The sequence below is a fragment of the Hippoglossus stenolepis genome, chromosome 5 (genome assembly GCF_022539355.2).
Source record: "Hippoglossus stenolepis isolate QCI-W04-F060 chromosome 5, HSTE1.2, whole genome shotgun sequence".
Taxonomy (NCBI): domain Eukaryota; kingdom Metazoa; phylum Chordata; class Actinopteri; order Pleuronectiformes; family Pleuronectidae; genus Hippoglossus; species Hippoglossus stenolepis.
In genome coordinates, this window is record NC_061487.1 from 17,613,212 (window position 1) to 17,633,494 (window position 20,283).

Below are 20,283 nucleotides of genomic sequence, written 5' to 3' on the forward strand. Positions count from 1 at the left end.
CATACAAGCAAATGCAAACTCCTACTCTAATGCACTAACGCACTCCCACCCACAAACACAAAAAAAATGAAAGAACCAAAAGGCAGCAGGAGACAGGCAGAACGTGAGCGCTCACCAGGCAGCGGTGGAGGCCCACCACCCGACACTGAGCAGGTCTGCAATGGTAGGCTGGCGAGGCACAGGAGAAGAAAGTCATGGAGAGTAAATTCCAAGATAAAACCGACAGGAAAGGTACAAAAATCATGAAACTTTTGTTTATTTTATGTATAAAATCATCAGCAGATCATAAATAAATCACGATCTCTCTTTCGGGTCATATCCCATCCCTTGACAAAATTTTATGGAAATCAGTAGTTAGTTTTTGCGTAATCCTTCTAACTAACAAACGAGACAAGAACATAACCTCGTTGGCGGAGGTATTTACAATATTACAAACTTCAAGAGGTAATAGTTTTCTATCAACGTTTTTTTGTCCCCGCCAAAGTAAAAGCTGGGTTATTCTATGCATAAATGTGTAAATGTGAGTGTCTAACCACATAGACGGAGCGGGGTCCTGCTGCAGCCTTGCTGTCCTTCTCTGGGTCGCAGACCGACTGGTAGTCATAGGTCTTGTTAAAGGAGTAAAGGGACGTGTTGACCAGGTTGATCATCAGCACCGGGTCCACCTCGCCAAAGAACTGACCTATCTACATGAGTTAATGCACAAATCAGAAAACCAGTCAATAAAGGCAATGTAAGAGTCTGCTTGTACAAAATAAATGCATCTTTGTCTTAGCCACCACCATCACCATAGCACGTAGGAAATTTGCATGTACACGTCAATCGGGACGAGCCCAGGGAGTTGTTTTTCGACAGCCTGCCATGCTTATGTCATAGCGTGTGCCGCTGCCTTGACCTTTCACCCTTAGATCAATTAGATTAGGTGGCGCGTGGGTTCAACAGTGTCCCCGTGTGTTGATGTGATGTTGCTGTCAGTGTGACAGCCGGGTTTTCAGCTCACTGAACCGTGACGCCAGGTTAAAGGTGAAGCAGCGTAAGATAGAAGGAAGATTGCAAATAAAAGTCTTATGATGACAATCAGATCAGGTCACTTCTCAGTTTCAGAAGCAGCTTCGGACCAGGATGAGCAATCTGGTGTTTGTGGAAGCAGTTTTTGACAGGATTAACTAATTTACAAAATATATAAGATGGAATTAATCACTTTTTAATCACTTTTTCAAACTGCAACAAGACAAGCTTTTGAAAAGATGCGTTGGATTGGATATATTACAACTGTGCGACCATTGTTTTGTATAATGCAACATTCTGTCTTTTGCTTTACTTGTTTTATTTTACATCCATTTTCTCTTTGTAAAGTAGTTTGTAATGAGTGACATGAGGCACACCGCCTTTCTTAAGTTCTATTTGGTAAGTACCGCTTTCTGTTTTTGTATGTTATATTTAAGTTTTATTTTTTGGTATCCATAATTTATGTATCTTACTGGTCCTTATGTGCGCTGTACTTTTTGTTTTGTTTCTATATTAATATTTCTTGCAACAACCGAGTCTGACTAAAGCCTCAGATGTATTTAGTTTTCACCGTGAGTCCTATAAGATTGTTGTTTATATTCACTGTGAAAAACTCAACAAAAAGGTTTCGTGACTTGATGACCTGATAAAAGCACAGGGCTGTGATCTTTTAGCTGTAGGTAAAATATAATAATATATAACTGTTGTTATACAATGGCATAAAGGCAGCCAAATATTTTGCATGATCCCCATTGGACACAAAACGTATAACAGGATGTGAAAACGCGATAGGACGGGGCTTATTCTAAAGTTTGAAGAGCATAAACTCTATGCCAGACAATGGGACTGTTGGAATGGATCAAAGGGAACAGATGTCCTTTCTTCACTGACATGAAATGTTGCAAAACCCTCCGTATATCCTACCTCTGACACACAGGGGCCTCCAGCAGCCTGAAAAAGTGGAGGCAACACAGCCTCGCTGACTTCTCGGATACACAGGGGACTCAGCTCACTACAGCTTCCATGACTGACTAAAACCCATCAGAACCTTCCCTTTGATCGTCCTCCAGTGGCTAGCGCTTTACTTTACTGGGGAAATGGATGTTCTGTCGTCCTACAGGAGCTTTCAAACCGTTCTGCGCTAACAGGCCATTCTCATAATTTAGCCGAGCCATGAGCCCTTTATTTGACCTGTATATAAGATTGATGGATTCCTGTGACAAAGGTAAGACGATCCAGAGGTGGAGAAATGCGAGAAATATGAATGTTGGCAAAGTCTTGATTTTGACTTAATGTTTTATTGACTGATGATTTACCCATTACTGCTATCAGTGATGGTTCAGAGAAAAAGATAAGTGGTGCGTACATGGCTATGATGAGATAAAGAGAGGGGCTGATGGTTGCTCACCAGAGAGATGTACTCATCCTGATTGGACATGAGAAGAAATCCTCCATCGTCCAGGATCACACAGTCCACATGCTGCAGGGGAAAAAGATGAAGACTTTAAAAATCCTACGGATGCAAGTGGTCATGACGAAGTGGAAACTGAAAATCAGATTTTTTTAGAGGAATGTATCAGTCTCATTATCTAAAAGTCATAAATTGTAGACTCATACAGGTCATAAGTTTATTCCATTGGCAGAGACTTATTTTATGTGTCACAGTAGGCAGAGGGGATTTTCCACAAACCAGCAGATTGGTTGTTGATCCCCGGTTCACCCAGTCTGCAAGGGTAAGCCCAAGTCCTTGTACAGGACACTGGACTCTAAACTGCCCCTGAGAGCTGCTCTGTCGCAGTGTGAGGGATGTGTCACAAAAAAGTGCTGCTGTGTGAATGTGACTTGCAGTGTAAGAGCACGGTCACACATACACGAATGAAGCAGTGATGAACCTTCCCCCCCGTTCACTTCTACTCTGTGCAAGCCAGGGGGCCAATAAAACGATCGCTTACTGTGGTGAAGCAAATCTGCAGCTTGGCTTTGCGTGGAGTTCAATTTTGGTGAACTTGACTAGTCACAGCCTTAAACAACAGCAGCGACGTGGTTTGTGGTTGACCCCACTTGGCCGTCATTGGTTGTAATTTTCATTGTGAGCAAATGAGACCCTGAAATTAGCTGTGTGGGACCAGTTGCTGCTGGTACTTAATGACAAACTGCTCCACTAAAGATATGCTCCCTGACTGGTAGTGAGTCAGGAGACTGGCAGTGAACATACGTAAACTGAAAATGTATCAATAACGAACTACAGAACAACACAACTGATTTCTGTGTGCATCACATCCTGCACCGCACACATTCAGAAAGCAACAATTTGTATTTCACTTTGCAAGGCGATTATAAATTGTAATTGCATTCGTGTATTTGTGATGGTGATCCTTAAGTGCTTTGAGTGGCCATTAAGACTAGATAAGTGTATACAAAAACAGTCCATTTAGCAATATTGTAAAAAGAGATAATAATCAAACTTAAATAAGAATTACACTGCAGGCAAAAAACTTATCACAACTTTTCTTATCCTTTAATGCAATATGAAAGTCCTAATCAAAGCTGTTAGCGTAGCATAGCGAATGGGGATGATAAACATGTTCAAAGCAAAAGATGAAAATGGATTAGTTCCAATGAGCTGTATTTCTGTACCTTGTCATTCTTCAGACAGCCACAGATTTCATCCTTGCACTAGGAGGTAGAAAATAAAAAGTTAACCATTGGTGGAGCGAGATTTTTCTCAATCATTGGCCGTCAAGGAGCCACAACTTACACAGAGGAGCCAATTATACGTCCAAAACCCATCTCCTGATTCCACGTTTCTATTCTTGTTAACTTTGAGTAAAGCTACACATCATTGAACATACTTTGAAAATTGTTGCTTGTTCAAGCACATTGTGTTTTTCAAAGATGCTTGGAAATTAAAAAGAAAAACTTAATATATTGTCATATATATTGTTAGTAGTGTAAGTGAGTGAAAAAAAACACTACTGACAGGACAGACCAATGTCATGTAGCCAAGACTAATACTCTACGTGGCTAAAGGTGTCAGAGATTATACAACACAAATAACCTTTATTAAAACAAACTTACATTCAGTTTCAGAGTAGCATTCATGAAAGAGTTCATCCAGAAGGAGATATTGAGTTTCACTCCGACCACTGCAGAACCAAGCACAAAACAGACAGAGGGATGAATGAGCCGTTGGATCTTTTCATTTGTGTCGCACCACAAGAGACACTCGGTCTGGTATCAGCCAAACGGACCTGCTGGTTTGAGTGTGACTTTGTCGATGGTGAGGTCCACTGCTTTGCTCACGAGAATACATGGCTCAGAAACAGGCTCTCTTCCCTCCGCTGCAGTTCAGACAGGACACACAAAGGAAGAGAAACAGCAATCATGGCAATTTGTCTGAAGTTATGTTGAAAAGGACATGAAGAGAACGAGCAGCACAGTTGGAATTCAGCCAAATTGGTCTCATCTATTTCGGGAAATTCTGCACATTTTTAGCTGCTTGTAAGTTATGCCCGTGGAGTGGAGAGTCTGTCAGGCCGATACATGTGTTAATCCAGTCAAGTGTGGCTATGGCTGCGCTACACTGACATTTGCCTGTCCTGGTGTGTTAGAGAGATCAGTGCAGATAGCAGGAAGAATACGGGGCGGGAGGGGAGGGGTGGGCAGGGATGAGTGCTGAAAGACACAGCGGGAAGAGATGAAGGATTAAAGAGAGTGATATCAGAGGCCTGAGAGTGTGATCTCTGCCAGCAGGGTTGGGATGACGTCCAAAGGCAGGAGAGAGCAGGATAGGCTCGGTGCCAGACCACACTGAGGATCATCGTGCACGGAAACGTGTGCACACATACACATCCTTTGACCCCTTTCAAAAAAAAAACTTACTGTTGAAAGCTGGAGCTGTGAAAATATAAATTTCATTGTCCAGGGTCCTTTTGTAGAAACTGGACTCGTAGGTCTCATGATTCTCGCTCCACTCTTCCGCAGCACTGGAAACATTAATATAGACACATAATGTTATATATGGACAGTTATATGCATTAAACACAAGAGTGAATGTGTTTGATCTATCTGAACCTTTTATATTTTAATCTGCAGCCAAATGTCAGTCATCGAAGACAGTGCAGCTGATATATGACAAGGGCATGATCCATTAAAAGCAATAACTATTTCATTTTTTTTTTATTGTCAGGAGGAATACACATTCATCTTCTGCTGGAATGTTATATTCTGGCAAAGCGGAGGCCCCCAAATATAGTTCAGACTCAAGCAGCTGAGAGGAAATTGAGGAAAATGAGCTGCGTTTGGCTGCTGGATTTGTGGATTTGACCCACGTTCCGTCGGGGCCTGGCAAGCTCCGGGATTTCAGCTGAAAGTGTCTAATCCTCCTTGTTCTGGAAAGTAACCCAGTGGAGCAGGTGAGTAAATGAGCCAAAAGTGCTAAACCTAAGAGTATTACAGTCGGTGTCCGTTTTCATCTCGCATCACGGAGACATTTGGACAAAAGTGGCTGTGCTATTTCAAAACGCGGGAGCTAATTCGAGAAGCGAAAGCTGAGAGGCGGGAGAGGAGAGTACCTTCGTGGGTAGACCCGCGTGATTCCTCCATCTGTGGCTACAAACCTGGCGACAATCCCATCCCTGAGCGCGAGGGAAAAACAACAGCCAATCAAACATCAAAGTGAATCACGCAGATGCAAAATTCGCCCCAAAGAGTCGCCCATCTCTACATCCCCTAATGTTTAACAGATACCCTGTGTGCATTGTGTGCAAAGAGGCAAACCATGAGCGGGAAGACAGATGTAATAATTGTACTTTCTTTGCATGTCTTGGCAGAGCTCAGTGTGTTTGGGTGTGATATGCATTTTGTGCTTTTGCTTTCATCGCGTTTCACTCGTTAGACGTGATCGAATCACCCAGAGCAGAAACGAATGAAAGAAAACTGGCTCAGTTATGAAATAAGCATCGGCTCTGGTCGTATAGGTAAAGTACAATGCTACAGAGTGAAACAATGTGTTAATGAAGTCTGAGAACTACTCTTTGCATTGCAGAGATGAGCAGAAAGGATTCACACTTACACACTCTGCTCATTCCAAAGTTGAACCAGTTCAGCCGTCAGACCTGCGTCCAGGATCAGTCGACTCACGAGGGACACGTTACCTGAAAGACAAATTTTACAACACCACAATGACGGTGCTTGATAGAGAAATATGGTAATGGGAGCAATGGTAGCCTGTTGTTTAAAATATGGACAGGGCCAAAATGAAAAAACCAAATGATGTGCTTTTGGCTTGCAGAGGGATTTCTGCAGTAAATCTGTTCAATGGCCAACAGTGAGAATAATGGGAAGACTAGTGATTAAGTGAATGAAGGTGAAAGTCCGGCTCTGAGAAAGAGCAGGTGTGTTTAACCAAATCCTCTCCTCAGACACATGAGGGGGGAAAATGATATTGTCAAGAAATCATAAAGTGGGGAGAGGTGTCTTTGTCGGTTCTCGACTTTGTGAAGAACTGGCTGTTGTAGATTTAGAAGAGAGGTGATAACAGCGTATTGAATTAAATAGAAAAGTACTTTGAGGAGAATGATATGTGCGTGTTAAGTTCAAAGTAGTTCCAACACATCGTCTATATTGAGCACTGTTTTAAATCATCTCCATAACTCCATAACTTTTCATGAAGACTCAACATACTGCACAGGCTGTAGCAAGAAAAGCATTAACGCCTGAGTATAAGACTTGACCTTGGGTTAAAACGGATCAAGGATACCTCAATCCATTAGCTTGATGACGGTGGTGAGCCATACTAGGCGTGGGATCCATTAGATGATGATGAATCAGACATTGTGAGTCACTGTGTAGCATGACAGCCTCAGGCTTCTTGGAAACCCAGTCGATGTGGCTGATGTCACTGTGCTTATAGACAACACTAATCTAATAAGCAGAGTCACGCTTTGACCTTCAGCTGTTGACCATTGTGAGATCAGGGTGGAATTCTACCAAGACGGTCAATAAAACGTATCAGGCACGAGTACATACTCAAAAACTTCCACTCTTATTTCTGCACAACATGACTCACATGCTTCTGGAGGGGTTCTTTCGATGAACTGGTTGAAGTCGAGGAGAAACTGGGTGTTGTTGAGTGACAACTTCAGCTCTTTGCAGTACTCCCTGAAAAAAACATTATCGATCGGTTTCAATCCATGCCCCCAGATAGCATCTGGACTTCTTGTGGGCTGGAAAAAATGCAATGTGAACCTAAAACAGCTAATGTGGCCCACGTTTGTTGTGGGTGTGTTAGTTTTTTGGCAAACTTGCGGTGCTCTGAGGCAAAGTGTAATCCTGATGTTAACCCTGAAGTGGCCCATGTGGTAAATGGTGAATACGGCCCAAATAGCACAAAACTAATTTGGGCCACCTTTGGCACCTTTGGTTGACATGTGGTATTGCTATAGCTTACTAGTGGCCCAGATCTGACAGTGGGCTGCCCAAGTGCCATTGCTCCTGGCAGTAAATGGGTCAGATGGCAGTGTGACTGTATGACTGTGTGGCCCAGAACTATGTTGCTGTGTGGGATCTTATTCATTCTCAGCGTTAGGTCATAATGAAAGGGGGTTGTACAGTAGAGTAAGGGTCACTCACCTCGGAGCGATGTAGGTGTGACCAAATTCATCAAACCTATCCAGCTGCATCGTCTCCATAGCTTTTGGAAACACAGAAACATCTGGTTCAGGCTTATAATTGACAGAACTGTGAAGTATCCCATATTTATATCACCACAGTAGGTAGATCACAGTGAGTGCAATAAAGATTATTCTCGATTTATGAACTGATACAAGAAATCCCACTGGTATTCATGCTGTGAGATTTTTTTAGTCCAGACTCACTTGACAATTCAATGGTCATATCAAATTTTAAAGAAAATGCAGCGTGATACATGTAGTGCACATACTCTATCTTAATGCCCCCCCCCCATACATGCATACACATGCACGGACACATACAATATTGGCCAGATATGAGGTGATGGATGAATGTAGAGAGAGTGGATGGAGGTGCAGCGGGGGGGGGGCATGAGAGAATAACTGACTGAGAAATACTTGCCTCCTTGCCCTGTTGTGACCCCAGGGAGAGCGAGATGAGGGGAGGAGAAAAGTGGAGGGGGGGGGGAGACAAAGGATGATAAAAATCCATTCATCATGTTAGAAGTGATGTCATACCTCGGAAAATCTGCTGAAACTCATGAATACTTCTCACAACTTGTAATAAGATACTAATCTGCAGTGGAAACTCAATATATCTAAAAGACAAACTTTAAATACAAAGAAAGATGGAGTGCACTTTCTAGGAACATGGAAAATGAAATGATAAGTAGGGGGCTATATTAAGACAACAACATGTAAACATAGAGTAGTAATAAAAGGAAATTACTTCAGTCAATGCGTTGTCTGCCCTGGCTCTGGATTTCATTTAAAATACTGTCTGGTAATTCTTATCTCGTAAATGACATGACAGGCACCAATGGCCATCATTCACTGCTCTCTTAAACTGAAGACAGTTTGGACTTGGCCTTTAAAATATATGAAGTCGTGCGGCGCAGTCTGCAAAAACAATTACTGAGCACTGAGCTTCCTCGGGGTCATGGAAATCTGGTGCAGGATGAAACAATGTCCTCCACATAAAACATAACAGGCAGATTCATTGTCCTTCTGACACTAAAGACTAAGCGGGGTGTCGATAAGTCCAATTGCTTTCCACACCATACTCTTGCTCTCTATTTTTTGCTCTTTAATTCTCTGTCACCGTCTCTCGACAACCCCCAGTATCAGGTCATTTATTCAACAAGTGCTGTACTTTAACTGTATGGGTGAGAAAAAAAAACAACCTCTAAGTTCATCCATCACACCTTTGGCTGAGGAACCTCCCTCATGTATTAGCAGGACAGGTGGCTGCAGGAAGCACCTACTGCAGGGAAGTGGTAAGATGGATCGAGGTAGAGGTGGTCTGGCTCCAGCCTGAAACTCTACACGGCTGTACAGAGAACTTTAGAGTCCCCAAATCCCTATCGGAGCGGTCTGTGGCAGCAAGGCATGGTGTGTTACTTTCTTTAACAGGCCTGTAAACGTTCTGACAGCCTTTATGGCACAGTGACAGACTCGTTATGGCAGAGAGGGAGTGATGCACGGGCCGGAGCGCTCAGTCACAATCTCATCTGCTGGAATAACTCCGCCATTAGGAGTTTATGCTTTGTGGCGTCACATCAAAGTTATGAAAAATTCACTAAAGCCAGATGGCTCTGTGCTGAATCCTGTGTTTTTCTACTAATTACAGCCCTTGATCAAAGCATCCATCCGGACTTCTATAAAGGGATCATTAGCATTCATGCTCCACTGTCGTCCATCACTAAATACTTTGTGAAATACAACCATGCAAGCAAGTAAAGTAAGTAAAGTAAAAAATATGCTTATGCAGGAGAACAATTAGTACTTGCCCCAAGTAGAAGCTGTAAAATCCCGCGTAGAGGCAGCAGAGAAAGGAAAATGTGGCATCAGACAATGCAAAAAAAGATAGAAATTGTGACAGTTGCATGCACAGCTCAGTGTGGGTGTATATCATTGAGTTTTATCCTTGTGATTTATGAGAAAATATTAGTTGTGTTTTGAGCTGTTAGGAGAAGCACCCACGGTGAATCATTCAGCGAGACAGCCTTGAGAGCGCAAAAAAATAAAGTAAGCTGAAGTAAAAGAGAAAAACGGAGGGAGGGGAGAGAGATGTTCGGAGAAATAAAGAGAACGAGGTGAGGACAGATTTACAGATTAGATAAAGAGACAGAGAAAAGCAAAGACCCTGACACAGAGAGAAAAAAAAATCCAAAAGTTAAGTCTGTCTGTTTCCCCTGAAGATGAGCCTGAGGACAAGGAATTATAGAGACAGAATTACTGGAATTTACTGAAAAAGAGTGGAGGAGAAGATAAGAGACGTTTGGTACTGTAGGCGAGGCGATAACGAGCGGGGAGAGGAGGTGAGGGAGGTTTCGTCTTGTCCTGAGCCAGGAGGAGGGCCAGTCGACGGGAGTGAAGAAGAAGAGGAGAGCGAAATGTGGACAAGATCAAAAGAGCCAGTGCTTTGGGCTGGGTGGAGGGGCATGTGGATGAGTTTGTGTGGGAGTGAGGGGCCGACTGACCAGCGGGTTACACTACAAAAGACAAGCACAGTGGGGATCCGCTGATCTGAGCAGCGAACACAAAGGAGTGGCTCCAGCGAGGAGCAAGAAATACAAAGCAAGTGGAGACACTCAAGTGCACAACCCAAAGACTGTAGCTGAGATACTGTAGCTGCACGTGTAGGAAAAATAAAATCTGATTGATGTGTTATACTCACACATAGCTTCTTTCATGTCTTCCCCTAGTTTAGCTTGAATGAAGTGTTCACTGTATTTAGGCAGGGCGAGAGCCAGGCTGCAGAAGAGACAAACAGTCAGAGTGATGATGATGATGCTGATGATGATGATGCTGAAGATGATGATGGCATTTTATGGAAGTTATTATTTGCAGGACATTCAATATCTTCCAAAATGTTGTGTGAAGCACTTTTAAAAAGTGATTATATTGTATTTCTAGAAAAGATGCACATCCAAAGTCCATGATTGAAATGCAAAAACAAGTTCTTACTGTTAATGTTTTTCCTGTTAACCAAACACAGTCTGATGTTAGAAACAAGAGAGCGACCCCTGTTGGTTCAAACTGTGTCCTCCATCAGCAGCAGTGCTCTAGCTAGTGACAGTGGGTCGTCCTCAGTCAAACAGCCGAGTGAAGTATTACAACATATTACAGACTTGGCTCACTCACCTGTAATCTGTTCCATTGACTGGTGCCCATGTGTAGGTCCGGATTCCTCTATCTATGTATCTCTGCCAGAGATAATAAATCACACAAGAACTGGCATTCAGAACTGATTTGTATTTCTAATGCCATGTCATTTTTTTGTATCATTTATTTTTAAAAGCCCAAACATGATCAGTATTTATTAACATGTTTAGATTTTTATTTTCGATTGAACAAAAACAACCCAAAACATGATCCATATATATATTTTTTATTTTAATTTTATTTCTATTCATTTTTTATTCATTTTCAAAAGTAGAAAATATGTGAAAATCTGAAAAGTTTCATGTGTGTTTTCGTTAGTGGATGGTATTCTATTGTCAAGGCAAAAGGAGCTTAATTACAAACAGCAGTGACCCGTTCTTCTTGTAGCAGGGATCAAGGTAACTTTAAATGTGCACAAACACATAATGCTGGTGGAAAGAATAAGGTTTACATGTTTTAGATGTAGGTTTATTGATGTAATTTTGGTTAAGTAAAAAAAAACAATAACCTTAATCTGATAATTAACATAGGTTGACAAATTGGCAAAAACATTCCATTGTAGTTACAACACTATCTTTATAGTGTCCCCTTTACCTTATATAATTAATAAAATGTTGCATTAAACATACATATTGATGTCAGCCACAGTTTGTGATAGGAAACCAATAAAAGATGAAACACTTATAAAGTTCCCCAGCAGCGTATTTTCTCTTACCTCATCCTGAGTTTTAACCAGAGTATCAATGGTGCGTTCGCCTATCTCCCCGTCGATCATCATTTTCCTGATCTACAGGGAGAGTCGGAGACAAAGACAGTTTACTTTCAGTCACACTGGATCTGATTCACAGAGTATCAGCTGATTTGACAACATTCTGTGTCATCACTTCATCCTAACAAGTTAGGGACACTGAGTAAATCAATAGCAGAGACTGGACATGAAGGCTTTATTGGGAGACATGAGACATCTGGTACCTGTATACCTGCCTGATGTGTATCTTGTGTGTGTGTATGTGTGTGTGTGTGTGTGTGTGCTGGTATGAAGAATTCCATATATTTGCATGCTCTACCTCCACTTTGATGTCATTTTCAAGCTCGGCATCCAGAAGGTCAAGAGTTACAGGTTCCTGGAATTTAGGATTCTGTAGAAAGGGAAACACATGACACGACTTAATACGACTACACGCAAACAAATCAAATGACACATGATAGGATTGATGCCAAAGAAAGAACCCTTTGCTTAAGGCTTATCACGAGCCAAGTTTGACTGGAGGCAAAGTTTATGATGTAATAATAACCCACATTCAGATCACTCCATCGAAAGCGTGCTGAGCTGATACAGTAAAATATAAAATGCAGTGGACCATTTTACTCTTGTTATTCAGCGATGGGTTTTTATCATGGCAATCAGCCACAGAGAGCAATTTCCCTCTACGACTTACTAATGCCATTGCATAAAATAACGTATCGTGGACATCCATTATTTGAGCAACAGTGTTCTTTTGTGTTCAATACCTGGAGCAGTGCCAGTTATTTTCCTCTACATGTGAATCTAATCAAATCCCAGGTGTACAGAATACAGCGGGTACCACATGGCAGCTTTTTGACAACATATCTGTGACACCAGACACAGCCGATTTGGATTTGATACAAAGTGACACTGCACCCTATTAATGTCCCCTCTTAAAAACCCTATACGTCTGAGTGGCTTTATGGTGGTATAAAAGGGTAGCAGTAATCTAGTGCCTCTCTATAAAACAGCAGTACATGGAATCTGATACCGGTCTGTCCTCGAAATGTGGGGTGATGCGATGAGAACATAGTGTGGGTTACTTTCAAGAATGTATTTTGTTGCAGGTTTACGGAATACATGCCCTTAAACGTTGTTTTTATTCCGTTAGATTACTGAAAGTGAGTATTTTAAACACTTAAATGTTTAAATTGTGACTCTGGATGTGCTAAGTAGACTGAAGTGAGGAGTCACTCTCATCGTGATGTGTAGTCTGGCAAAGAGGATGAAGAGACTTTTTCTTTTCCTTTACCCTTCATTTCCACAGCATTATGTTACAGTAAAAAAACAGTAAACAAGAAAGAAATATGTGAATTTAGAGTTCCAAAGAACATTTGCACTTTGTTGGCTTGCCAATAATCCTCCTGAACTAAAAATAGCACCAGAGAAGTTTACACCCTCTGATTTCCTAAAGCTCGCAAGGAAGCCGGCACACAAACTAAAAGGTTGCACTTCTCAAAGTTTCCAGACATGTTGGTACAGTGTGACGTTATGTATATACATTATTATCAGTAATTGGCCAAACCTCCCATGTGTAGTAAATTAGTTTGCCCCCCCGGCTAAACTAACAGGCAGATCTGCAGTCAGCTAGCAATTTGACTGAAAAGGTAGCTATACGTATCCGACTCTAACAGCACAAGTACTTCTACATTTCAGAATTAGTTAAGAAAGAAAATACTCCTTTTATATGATCTACTGATTTTGGAAATTACTGTCAATTAAAAGTGTAACTACTTACAATTATTAATATTTTCTATTCTAAATATTATGTTACAAAATTACTTGTATTCTGCTGCTCCCCAACACTGCTAGTATTTTATCACAGTATCTCTAGACTTTTGATTTCATTTTAAAAGGAAGCTAGAGCGTTAACTAGATGAAGTGTGAATCATTACAGTGCACGAGTGGAGTTCCTTACATTTGGTGGTAAGTGAAATGAAATGGAGCAGCAAAGGAAGACGATGAAGATGATGCATGTCAACAAGAAAATGAGAAGAGAAAGAATGAGAGATCAAGCGATGCGGGGCTGACACAGAATGAAACATCAAACACACACAGGCAACACGGCAGGAAACGGGAACACTGGATGGTGTGAATGGAAAAGTGAAAGAGATCAAATAAGAAATATGGAGTGAGAAAAGAAGAGCAACAAGACTGAGAAGACAGGATGAGAGGGTAAAAAGAGAGACTTGTCAACAAGAGATCCGATGAGGTGAGCTGAAGTGTGAGATCAAAATAAAAACAATACTGCAACAGGGGTGTGTGTGTGTGTGTGTGTGTGTGTGTGTGTGTGTGAGAGAGAAATGAAAGGGAAATGTTCAAATTGCTCAAGGTCACCATCAGCATTCACAAATTCTGATTCACTAAGACAGCGAGTGATTGACTCTTACACACAACAGCTGGTGGTGGTGGGTGAGTGTTTTTGTGCGTGTGTGTGTGTGTGTGTGTGTGTGTGATTGCATAAAAGTGCCAAATACTATCCTCAAATGTTTAAGACCATTAGGAATGACATCCAGGTAAAACCTATGGAGGTGTCTATAGGTGACAAACAAATCACCAGTGTATCTCCCTTAATTTATTTTAGTATGAAACTTGCCACAATATTTTCCAACACAAACACAAATACAAAATTCACACACATGAGAAGTTCATCCACAGCCGCTGCAAAAAGTGCTGCTGCTGCTGCTCTACTGCTTCTATATCTACAATGATAAGAAAAGCTATGGGGAGACGATACAGAAAATTCCACACTGCTACGTTTAGGGACCACTAATTCAATGCACAGCACTATACCTCTACTATCTCACCTCATGAAAAGTGACAGCATACTTATCATTGAGCCTGAGCTTCCTGTTTCCAATCCTTTTCTGGGAAAAGATTCATAGTGATGCATTTTAAAGTCTACAAATGTTTCACACTGCTGTGGGAAATTATCAAAGCCTATTATCACAAACACAGCACTTATCACTTGTCTACTATCTCTAGAGTAATTTTTGTTTTTTTCTCCAGAGAGAGAACTAGTAGCATATTTTCATACACTACTAGTTCTGAACCAAGATCTGAACCTAAACTTGATTAACTGCGCTTTGAGAAGAGTGGTGGATTCTCTTGATTGATCACATCGTGGAGGGTTGTGAAATGATGGATGGCATGTGAGTGTGTGTGTCTCCAGGGATCCAGTGTTTCAGATTGAGGGAGGTGCCCGCCTCTGAAAATCATGACCCCCTCAGTCCTGGCCAGCACATGGCCACGGAGCGGCCTGTCAGAGCTTGCATTGCCTCGGGCTGAAGGCAGTGAGAGGGATTTACTGAGGGGTGAGTTGGAAAAGCTCTCATGGGGGTCATGGCTAATTTCTTACATCTTAATACCTGCCCGTGGCTAGTTGTCCCGCTGCATTCATATGAGGAGTTAGATGACTCAGGGGGCTTGTGGTAGTTCAACACAGGCGATACGAAGTCAGTAAAGTGGCAATTTCTATATTTCAAACTTTAATGTTGCTATTAATACTGTTGAAATCATTTAATTGCTTGAAGGTGAGCCAGACGTCTCGTACAAGTTACCCTGAATAAGTGAGAAAATACCAACAGCAGTGCCATGATATATTCTCATAGTGGAGTCAATGAATTTAGATGGGGTGTACTATTTTCACTTTAAAACACATTATCTCCACTATATGCCACAGTGGCTCTTTTCATCCTTCATTCTTAAACATATATGCCTTTCTGTTGCCAAGTCTGCATATCCTTCATATCTATTTTACCCTGCATGGTAATGAGTGACCTTCTAGCTGACGTCTGAGGACTGATGATATCAGGTCCTGCTCGAACTTGGTAATGGTTTCCCTTTATGAAGACTGATAAGGTGACAGCACATAGAAAAGTTTGAAAGGAGCCCGCACCATCTGCTGGCCTGCGTGCTATTCATTAAGTCCAAGCAGTTGTTGTGTAACCATGTGGAATAGTCAGAATATTATATAATGTTTCGAGACATTGCCACACAAAGTGATGCATCGGGCCGGCTGCCATTACCTTCGGCTGGAGGTTGGGGTGCAGCAGGACGTATCCATTGGGGTCAATGGCAAAGTAGTATCCATTTGGACCAATCTGATAACAACAGATGAACAGAGGAGAGGGAAATTCAAACTTTGTGTCCAAATAAACCACATGATGCTTGTTCATGAACTGTGCTGTACTGACAGCTGGAATAACAGACAATAAAGTGGCTGTAATACATCACAAGGACATTTTCAAGGTTGATTTAAAAAAAGGTGTTATAAAAAAAGAACAACACATTGCACGGCATCGCATCGAGATTGAAAAGTTCTATCTCATGTGATCATCTGGCTCTTCTCTTTGAGCTGTTCCATAAAGCAGAACCAGAAACATACAGTGACACTGCTGCTTTCAGCCGTTGCTCTTGGAGTCACTGTAGCAGCCCTTCAGAGGATCTGAGAGGAGCAGGAACATGTGGATACTTTTAAACTAAAATTAGAAACCCAGCTGTTTAGTCAGGATTTTATGTGGTGTTTCATATCTGTGTGGTTTTATTATTTATATTTATTTGTTTATCACTATTATCTACTTTTATCTGCTTTGTGTTCCTAACATTTCTAAATCTCTAAATCTGAATTAGTTTTTAACATTCCTATGTTTTGTCGGTCGCTTATATATCATTGCATCGGATTTGTTTGAAAGGTGCTATATTAGTTAAGTTCGATGTTGTCACAAGACAAGTGTTGTTTTTTGCGTGCTTGTTCTCACACATGGATGTAAAACTCACAGTGAAGCGTGGCGTGAGTTTCTTGATGTCATCCAGAGACACGTCGATCCCCATCACACCGAGAATCAATTGGTTCTGGTGCTAAGAGAATGGGAGAAAAAGACTGATGAAAAACTTGTTATCAGGTCGGCTGACTCCACCCACAATGTGTGTGTCTCAGAAGGTAGAGTGGGTTGTCCACTGAACAGAAATAAGGAGATTCTCCCCCGTTCTCCCACGTTCCGTGTGTCCTTGGGCAAGATACTGAACCCCAACTTAATCCTGACAGCTGTGCCGGCCGTGTGGGAGTAGTGTGAGATAGAGAAAGTGCTGCACACGGATGAAATGAGTGTGTGTGTGAATGGACGAGTGTTCATCAAGATTAGAAGAGCGCTGTGTAAAAAACAGACCACTGTACCTCGCCATGCCTTTCATCTACGGTCATGGTTCTATTGAAGACAGGGAGTGTTCCCGTGATGACCAGACCCAGTTCCTGATGGAGATAAAAGCAAACACACGACTCCTCAACTCGGGAAAGTTATCACGTTAAAACAAAAAACAATATTTCCGCGTCATTCAGCTGTGAAATATATACGAGGGGTGATTGATAAGTTTGCGGCCAAAGGAGATGAGTACTACAGCTCTGGTTACGTGTTCAGCACTTCAACTCTTTGAGAGACATTGCAAAAAAGTTTCAAGTTAATCATATTTAAATTTAATATTCATGGTGTTTCTGTTTCGCCCAATTGAAAATGATGGGGTCAGCCTTTGTGTAGATCGTGAATTTACAATCACCCCTCGGGACTTAAACAGTGATGTCATACCAGGGCATCAAGGTACACATTGGTCCACTGGATCTGTTTGGCCTGCTTGTCTGCCAGAACCATGGGTCGCCCCAGGACATCCAGGTACTCCTACATTTGACAAACAGCAGCATTGTATTTCCCAGATTAAGGTTTCTGTGCAGACAGAATGAAACCGTTAAATTATGAATGAGGAAATGAATAAATCATCTGCTAAACGCACCTGCGTGTTTATTCTGATGGCTCCGATGGACGGAATCTCATAGAAGTAACCTGGAAAAATGATGAGACAAAAAGCTTCTAGAACGCAACGGATAACCAGTACGCATCGAGGAAATGGGAAGAAACGATGCAGGATATATATTTGTAGTGTCGACCGCTGCATCACGAGTGTCAGGTGTATCATTAGACACATATTAAACTCATTTGAAATAATTAACGGAACATAATCTAATTCTCAGGCTGTCACTAATTGACAATAACACTCACTGATGTGTAGTGTGAACTGTACCTTTGTTGGAACAAGCCATCCACTGAATGGGTCCTTTGTCATAGTTGTGTTGTCCGACTGAGAAGGTGAAGATCCTCACCTGGAGCACGAGATTCAATTCAACAACATTACCTCTTACTACAGTAAAATATATACAGAGAGAAAATAGAATAACTGATGTGTGATTTTCTAAACATTTTTCCTCATTTACCTTAAATTTTAGTTGTTTGATGATTATTTTATCCTTATACAATTTCTAATACCATATTCAACAGACAAATTATGATATAATCACAGTCTTATGCATCATTCACTTCTGATTAACAATAATTCATATTGAATCAGTCACAAATAAAATGTCTCAGATATTTTAAGTCGGAAATGAATGCTTACATTTTCCTTAATGTGGACTTTTAATATTCTGTCATTGTTTTCTGAAGTGTGTGTGACATTATCATATTGTCTACCTGGTGCATGTGCACATTTGAGTGTGCTCATGTGCATCTGTGTATGTGTGTGTGTGTGTGTGTGTGTGTGTGTCAGCAGGTCTTTGTTTTACACAATATGCAGAAAGCCTCGTCTGCCTCTTGCATAAAGTTTTGGGTACAGAGGATGTGCGCACGGATGTTTCAACCCAATGGGAGCTCAAAAAGGCTGAGTCTCATAAAAACTACAATGGAGCGCATCCACATAGATAAAAGCAAACAATTCACACTGCAGTTTATGTCCGTTGTGTGTGTGTGTCTGTGTGTGTGTGATCTTCATACCTTTTTGTCAGCATTGTATTTCTCCAGTATGGCCTGAGCTCTCTCCTCTCCTCCATCAGTAAACAGCATGATGATCTTGTTGCAGTTTGCTCTGCTCACATTTTTCTAGTCGGAGGAAATACACATTGATATTATGACCACTGTGCCATTCATTATTGCCCAGTAACCACATGGCACAAGGCGCATACTTTCAGTCTTTTTACACACTGGCTTATGTACTGTTTTGATTTTCTCCTTTAACTTTTATTGATACTTTACTTGATGGGTATATAATGAGGTATCTCAAAAAGCGAAATGCAATATTCCCTTAAAAAGAGCATATGCATAATCCCCAGTGGATGAATCCTGGTTGTTTTGTTGAGCTCCACAACTTTCCTCTCTGGTGGAGGCAGATGTTCCACTCGCCCTGAGTCGAAATCTGCTCGAGATTTGTTCCTGTTGAAAGGAATTGTTTTTCATCTGCTGCCAGATGCTACTTAGGAACTGTTGGGTTCTAATTGTAAGGTCTCAACCGTACTTTATGAAGTGCCTTGAGATAATGCATGTTTTGATTTTGGTGTATACAAATCAAATTGAATATAATTATTCCATTGGCAGTTGAAAATTAAAGTAAACAATAGAGACAGTCATTCAGCTTCTTGAATACATTTACTCTCGCAAAGATAAAATCTTTTATTTTCGAAGATCCTTTCATATCATGCCACTCTTGTTTGTTCAAAAAGAATGTGAACATTGCAGCATCATGGAAACATTAGCAGGGCTTCAGACCAGACAGTTTCTATGCAACATATCTAACCTACTGTGTCACTTATATCATCTAAAAGATCAGGTTTTGAGTTGATTACACATTTATATATCGGCAGTTTGGGTTATATTACTCAATTTTATGATAATTCTTATTCAGACTGGTCATTCATCTGTAACATCTTATATCTTTTTCAATGTGTGGACTGTTGAGTCGAGATAACGCATTCAACCAGCAGATGGCAGTGAAAGACAATACTCCGAAAATATGGAGGCATCACAAGTGACATGCGTTCAAAAAGCTCCTGCTGCACGTTCACACTTCCACAAAACAATGTGTTCTCTCATTTGAAAAACAGGAAACTTTAAAATCTCACCACAGACAGCTGCTCAAAAGCAAACTCGAAGCCTTTGGTGTAGTTGGTTATTCCTTTAGCTGTGATGTTCTGCACGGCGTCCTTCAGCAGCTTCTTGTTCCTCACGTTGGCCTGAACCAGGTGATCGAAACACGCCGTCTTCTTCACCCTGGTGTTGAACTGGGAGCAGAGGCGAAAGACATTTAATCAGACGACTACAACATGTATACATATCTAACAAATGATATAAATGCGGCACATGCACAAGCACACACACACGAAGCACTCCCACCTGGCCTCGGCTGTTATTAGGCAGTGGTAAACAGACACATTCATCAAACCCCACTAATTGCTTCACATCCTTGGAGCTCAACGATTTGGTACCCATGGAAACAAGATTCCGCTAAATAAGAACGAGGTTAGGCAGCAACACCATCTTTTTTTTTTTTTAAAGGTGAGACCTCCTCATTTCCCCCACAGCACACATATGCACACTCACACACACACACAACCGACACACACTCCACCAAGCATTGATCAGCAACACTGAGCTGTGCTCCAAGTCAAACTGACGGTCCATATTTTCCCTGTTGTTAAGTATCTGAACTGAAAGTTTAAATTTGGCCTGAAATGAACAGAAAGCACATTGTTTAAAGTGCTCACAATGACAATAAGTGCAAATGACAGAATACATAATATTACAGACAATG

At 41.3% G+C, this 20,283-nt stretch overlaps 1 protein-coding gene across 3 annotated transcripts in view; it reads right to left on the reverse strand.

Annotated features, from left to right (window-relative positions):
• Positions 1–20,283, reverse strand: part of LOC118109924 (voltage-dependent calcium channel subunit alpha-2/delta-1) — a 62,362-nt gene that overhangs the window by 6,395 nt on the left and 35,684 nt on the right. For 2 of the 3 annotated variants that reach the window (XM_047339959.1, XM_047339958.1), the window contains exons 11-34: positions 19,595–19,753; positions 18,474–18,578; positions 17,728–17,806; positions 17,440–17,489; positions 17,238–17,327; positions 16,832–16,906; positions 16,435–16,515; positions 15,684–15,758; positions 11,936–12,007; positions 11,584–11,655; positions 10,848–10,909; positions 10,381–10,457; positions 8,104–8,112; positions 7,642–7,702; positions 7,079–7,170; positions 6,083–6,164; positions 5,583–5,645; positions 4,891–4,994; positions 4,260–4,349; positions 4,087–4,154; positions 3,646–3,684; positions 2,417–2,488; positions 534–686; positions 116–168 (exon numbers count right to left, since the gene is read on the reverse strand). In XM_047339959.1, coding sequence (XP_047195915.1) covers positions 116–168; positions 534–686; positions 2,417–2,488; positions 3,646–3,684; positions 4,087–4,154; positions 4,260–4,349; positions 4,891–4,994; positions 5,583–5,645; positions 6,083–6,164; positions 7,079–7,170; positions 7,642–7,702; positions 8,104–8,112; positions 10,381–10,457; positions 10,848–10,909; positions 11,584–11,655; positions 11,936–12,007; positions 15,684–15,758; positions 16,435–16,515; positions 16,832–16,906; positions 17,238–17,327; positions 17,440–17,489; positions 17,728–17,806; positions 18,474–18,578; positions 19,595–19,753 — 1,883 coding nt within the window. Of the gene's footprint in view, positions 1–115; positions 169–533; positions 687–2,416; positions 2,489–3,645; positions 3,685–4,086; positions 4,155–4,259; positions 4,350–4,890; positions 4,995–5,582; positions 5,646–6,082; positions 6,165–7,078; positions 7,171–7,641; positions 7,703–8,103; positions 8,113–10,380; positions 10,458–10,847; positions 10,910–11,583; positions 11,656–11,935; positions 12,008–14,462; positions 14,523–15,683; positions 15,759–16,434; positions 16,516–16,831; positions 16,907–17,237; positions 17,328–17,439; positions 17,490–17,727; positions 17,807–18,473; positions 18,579–19,594; positions 19,754–20,283 lie in introns of all 3 variants that reach the window. The other variant, XM_047339957.1, reaches the window with a different exon arrangement.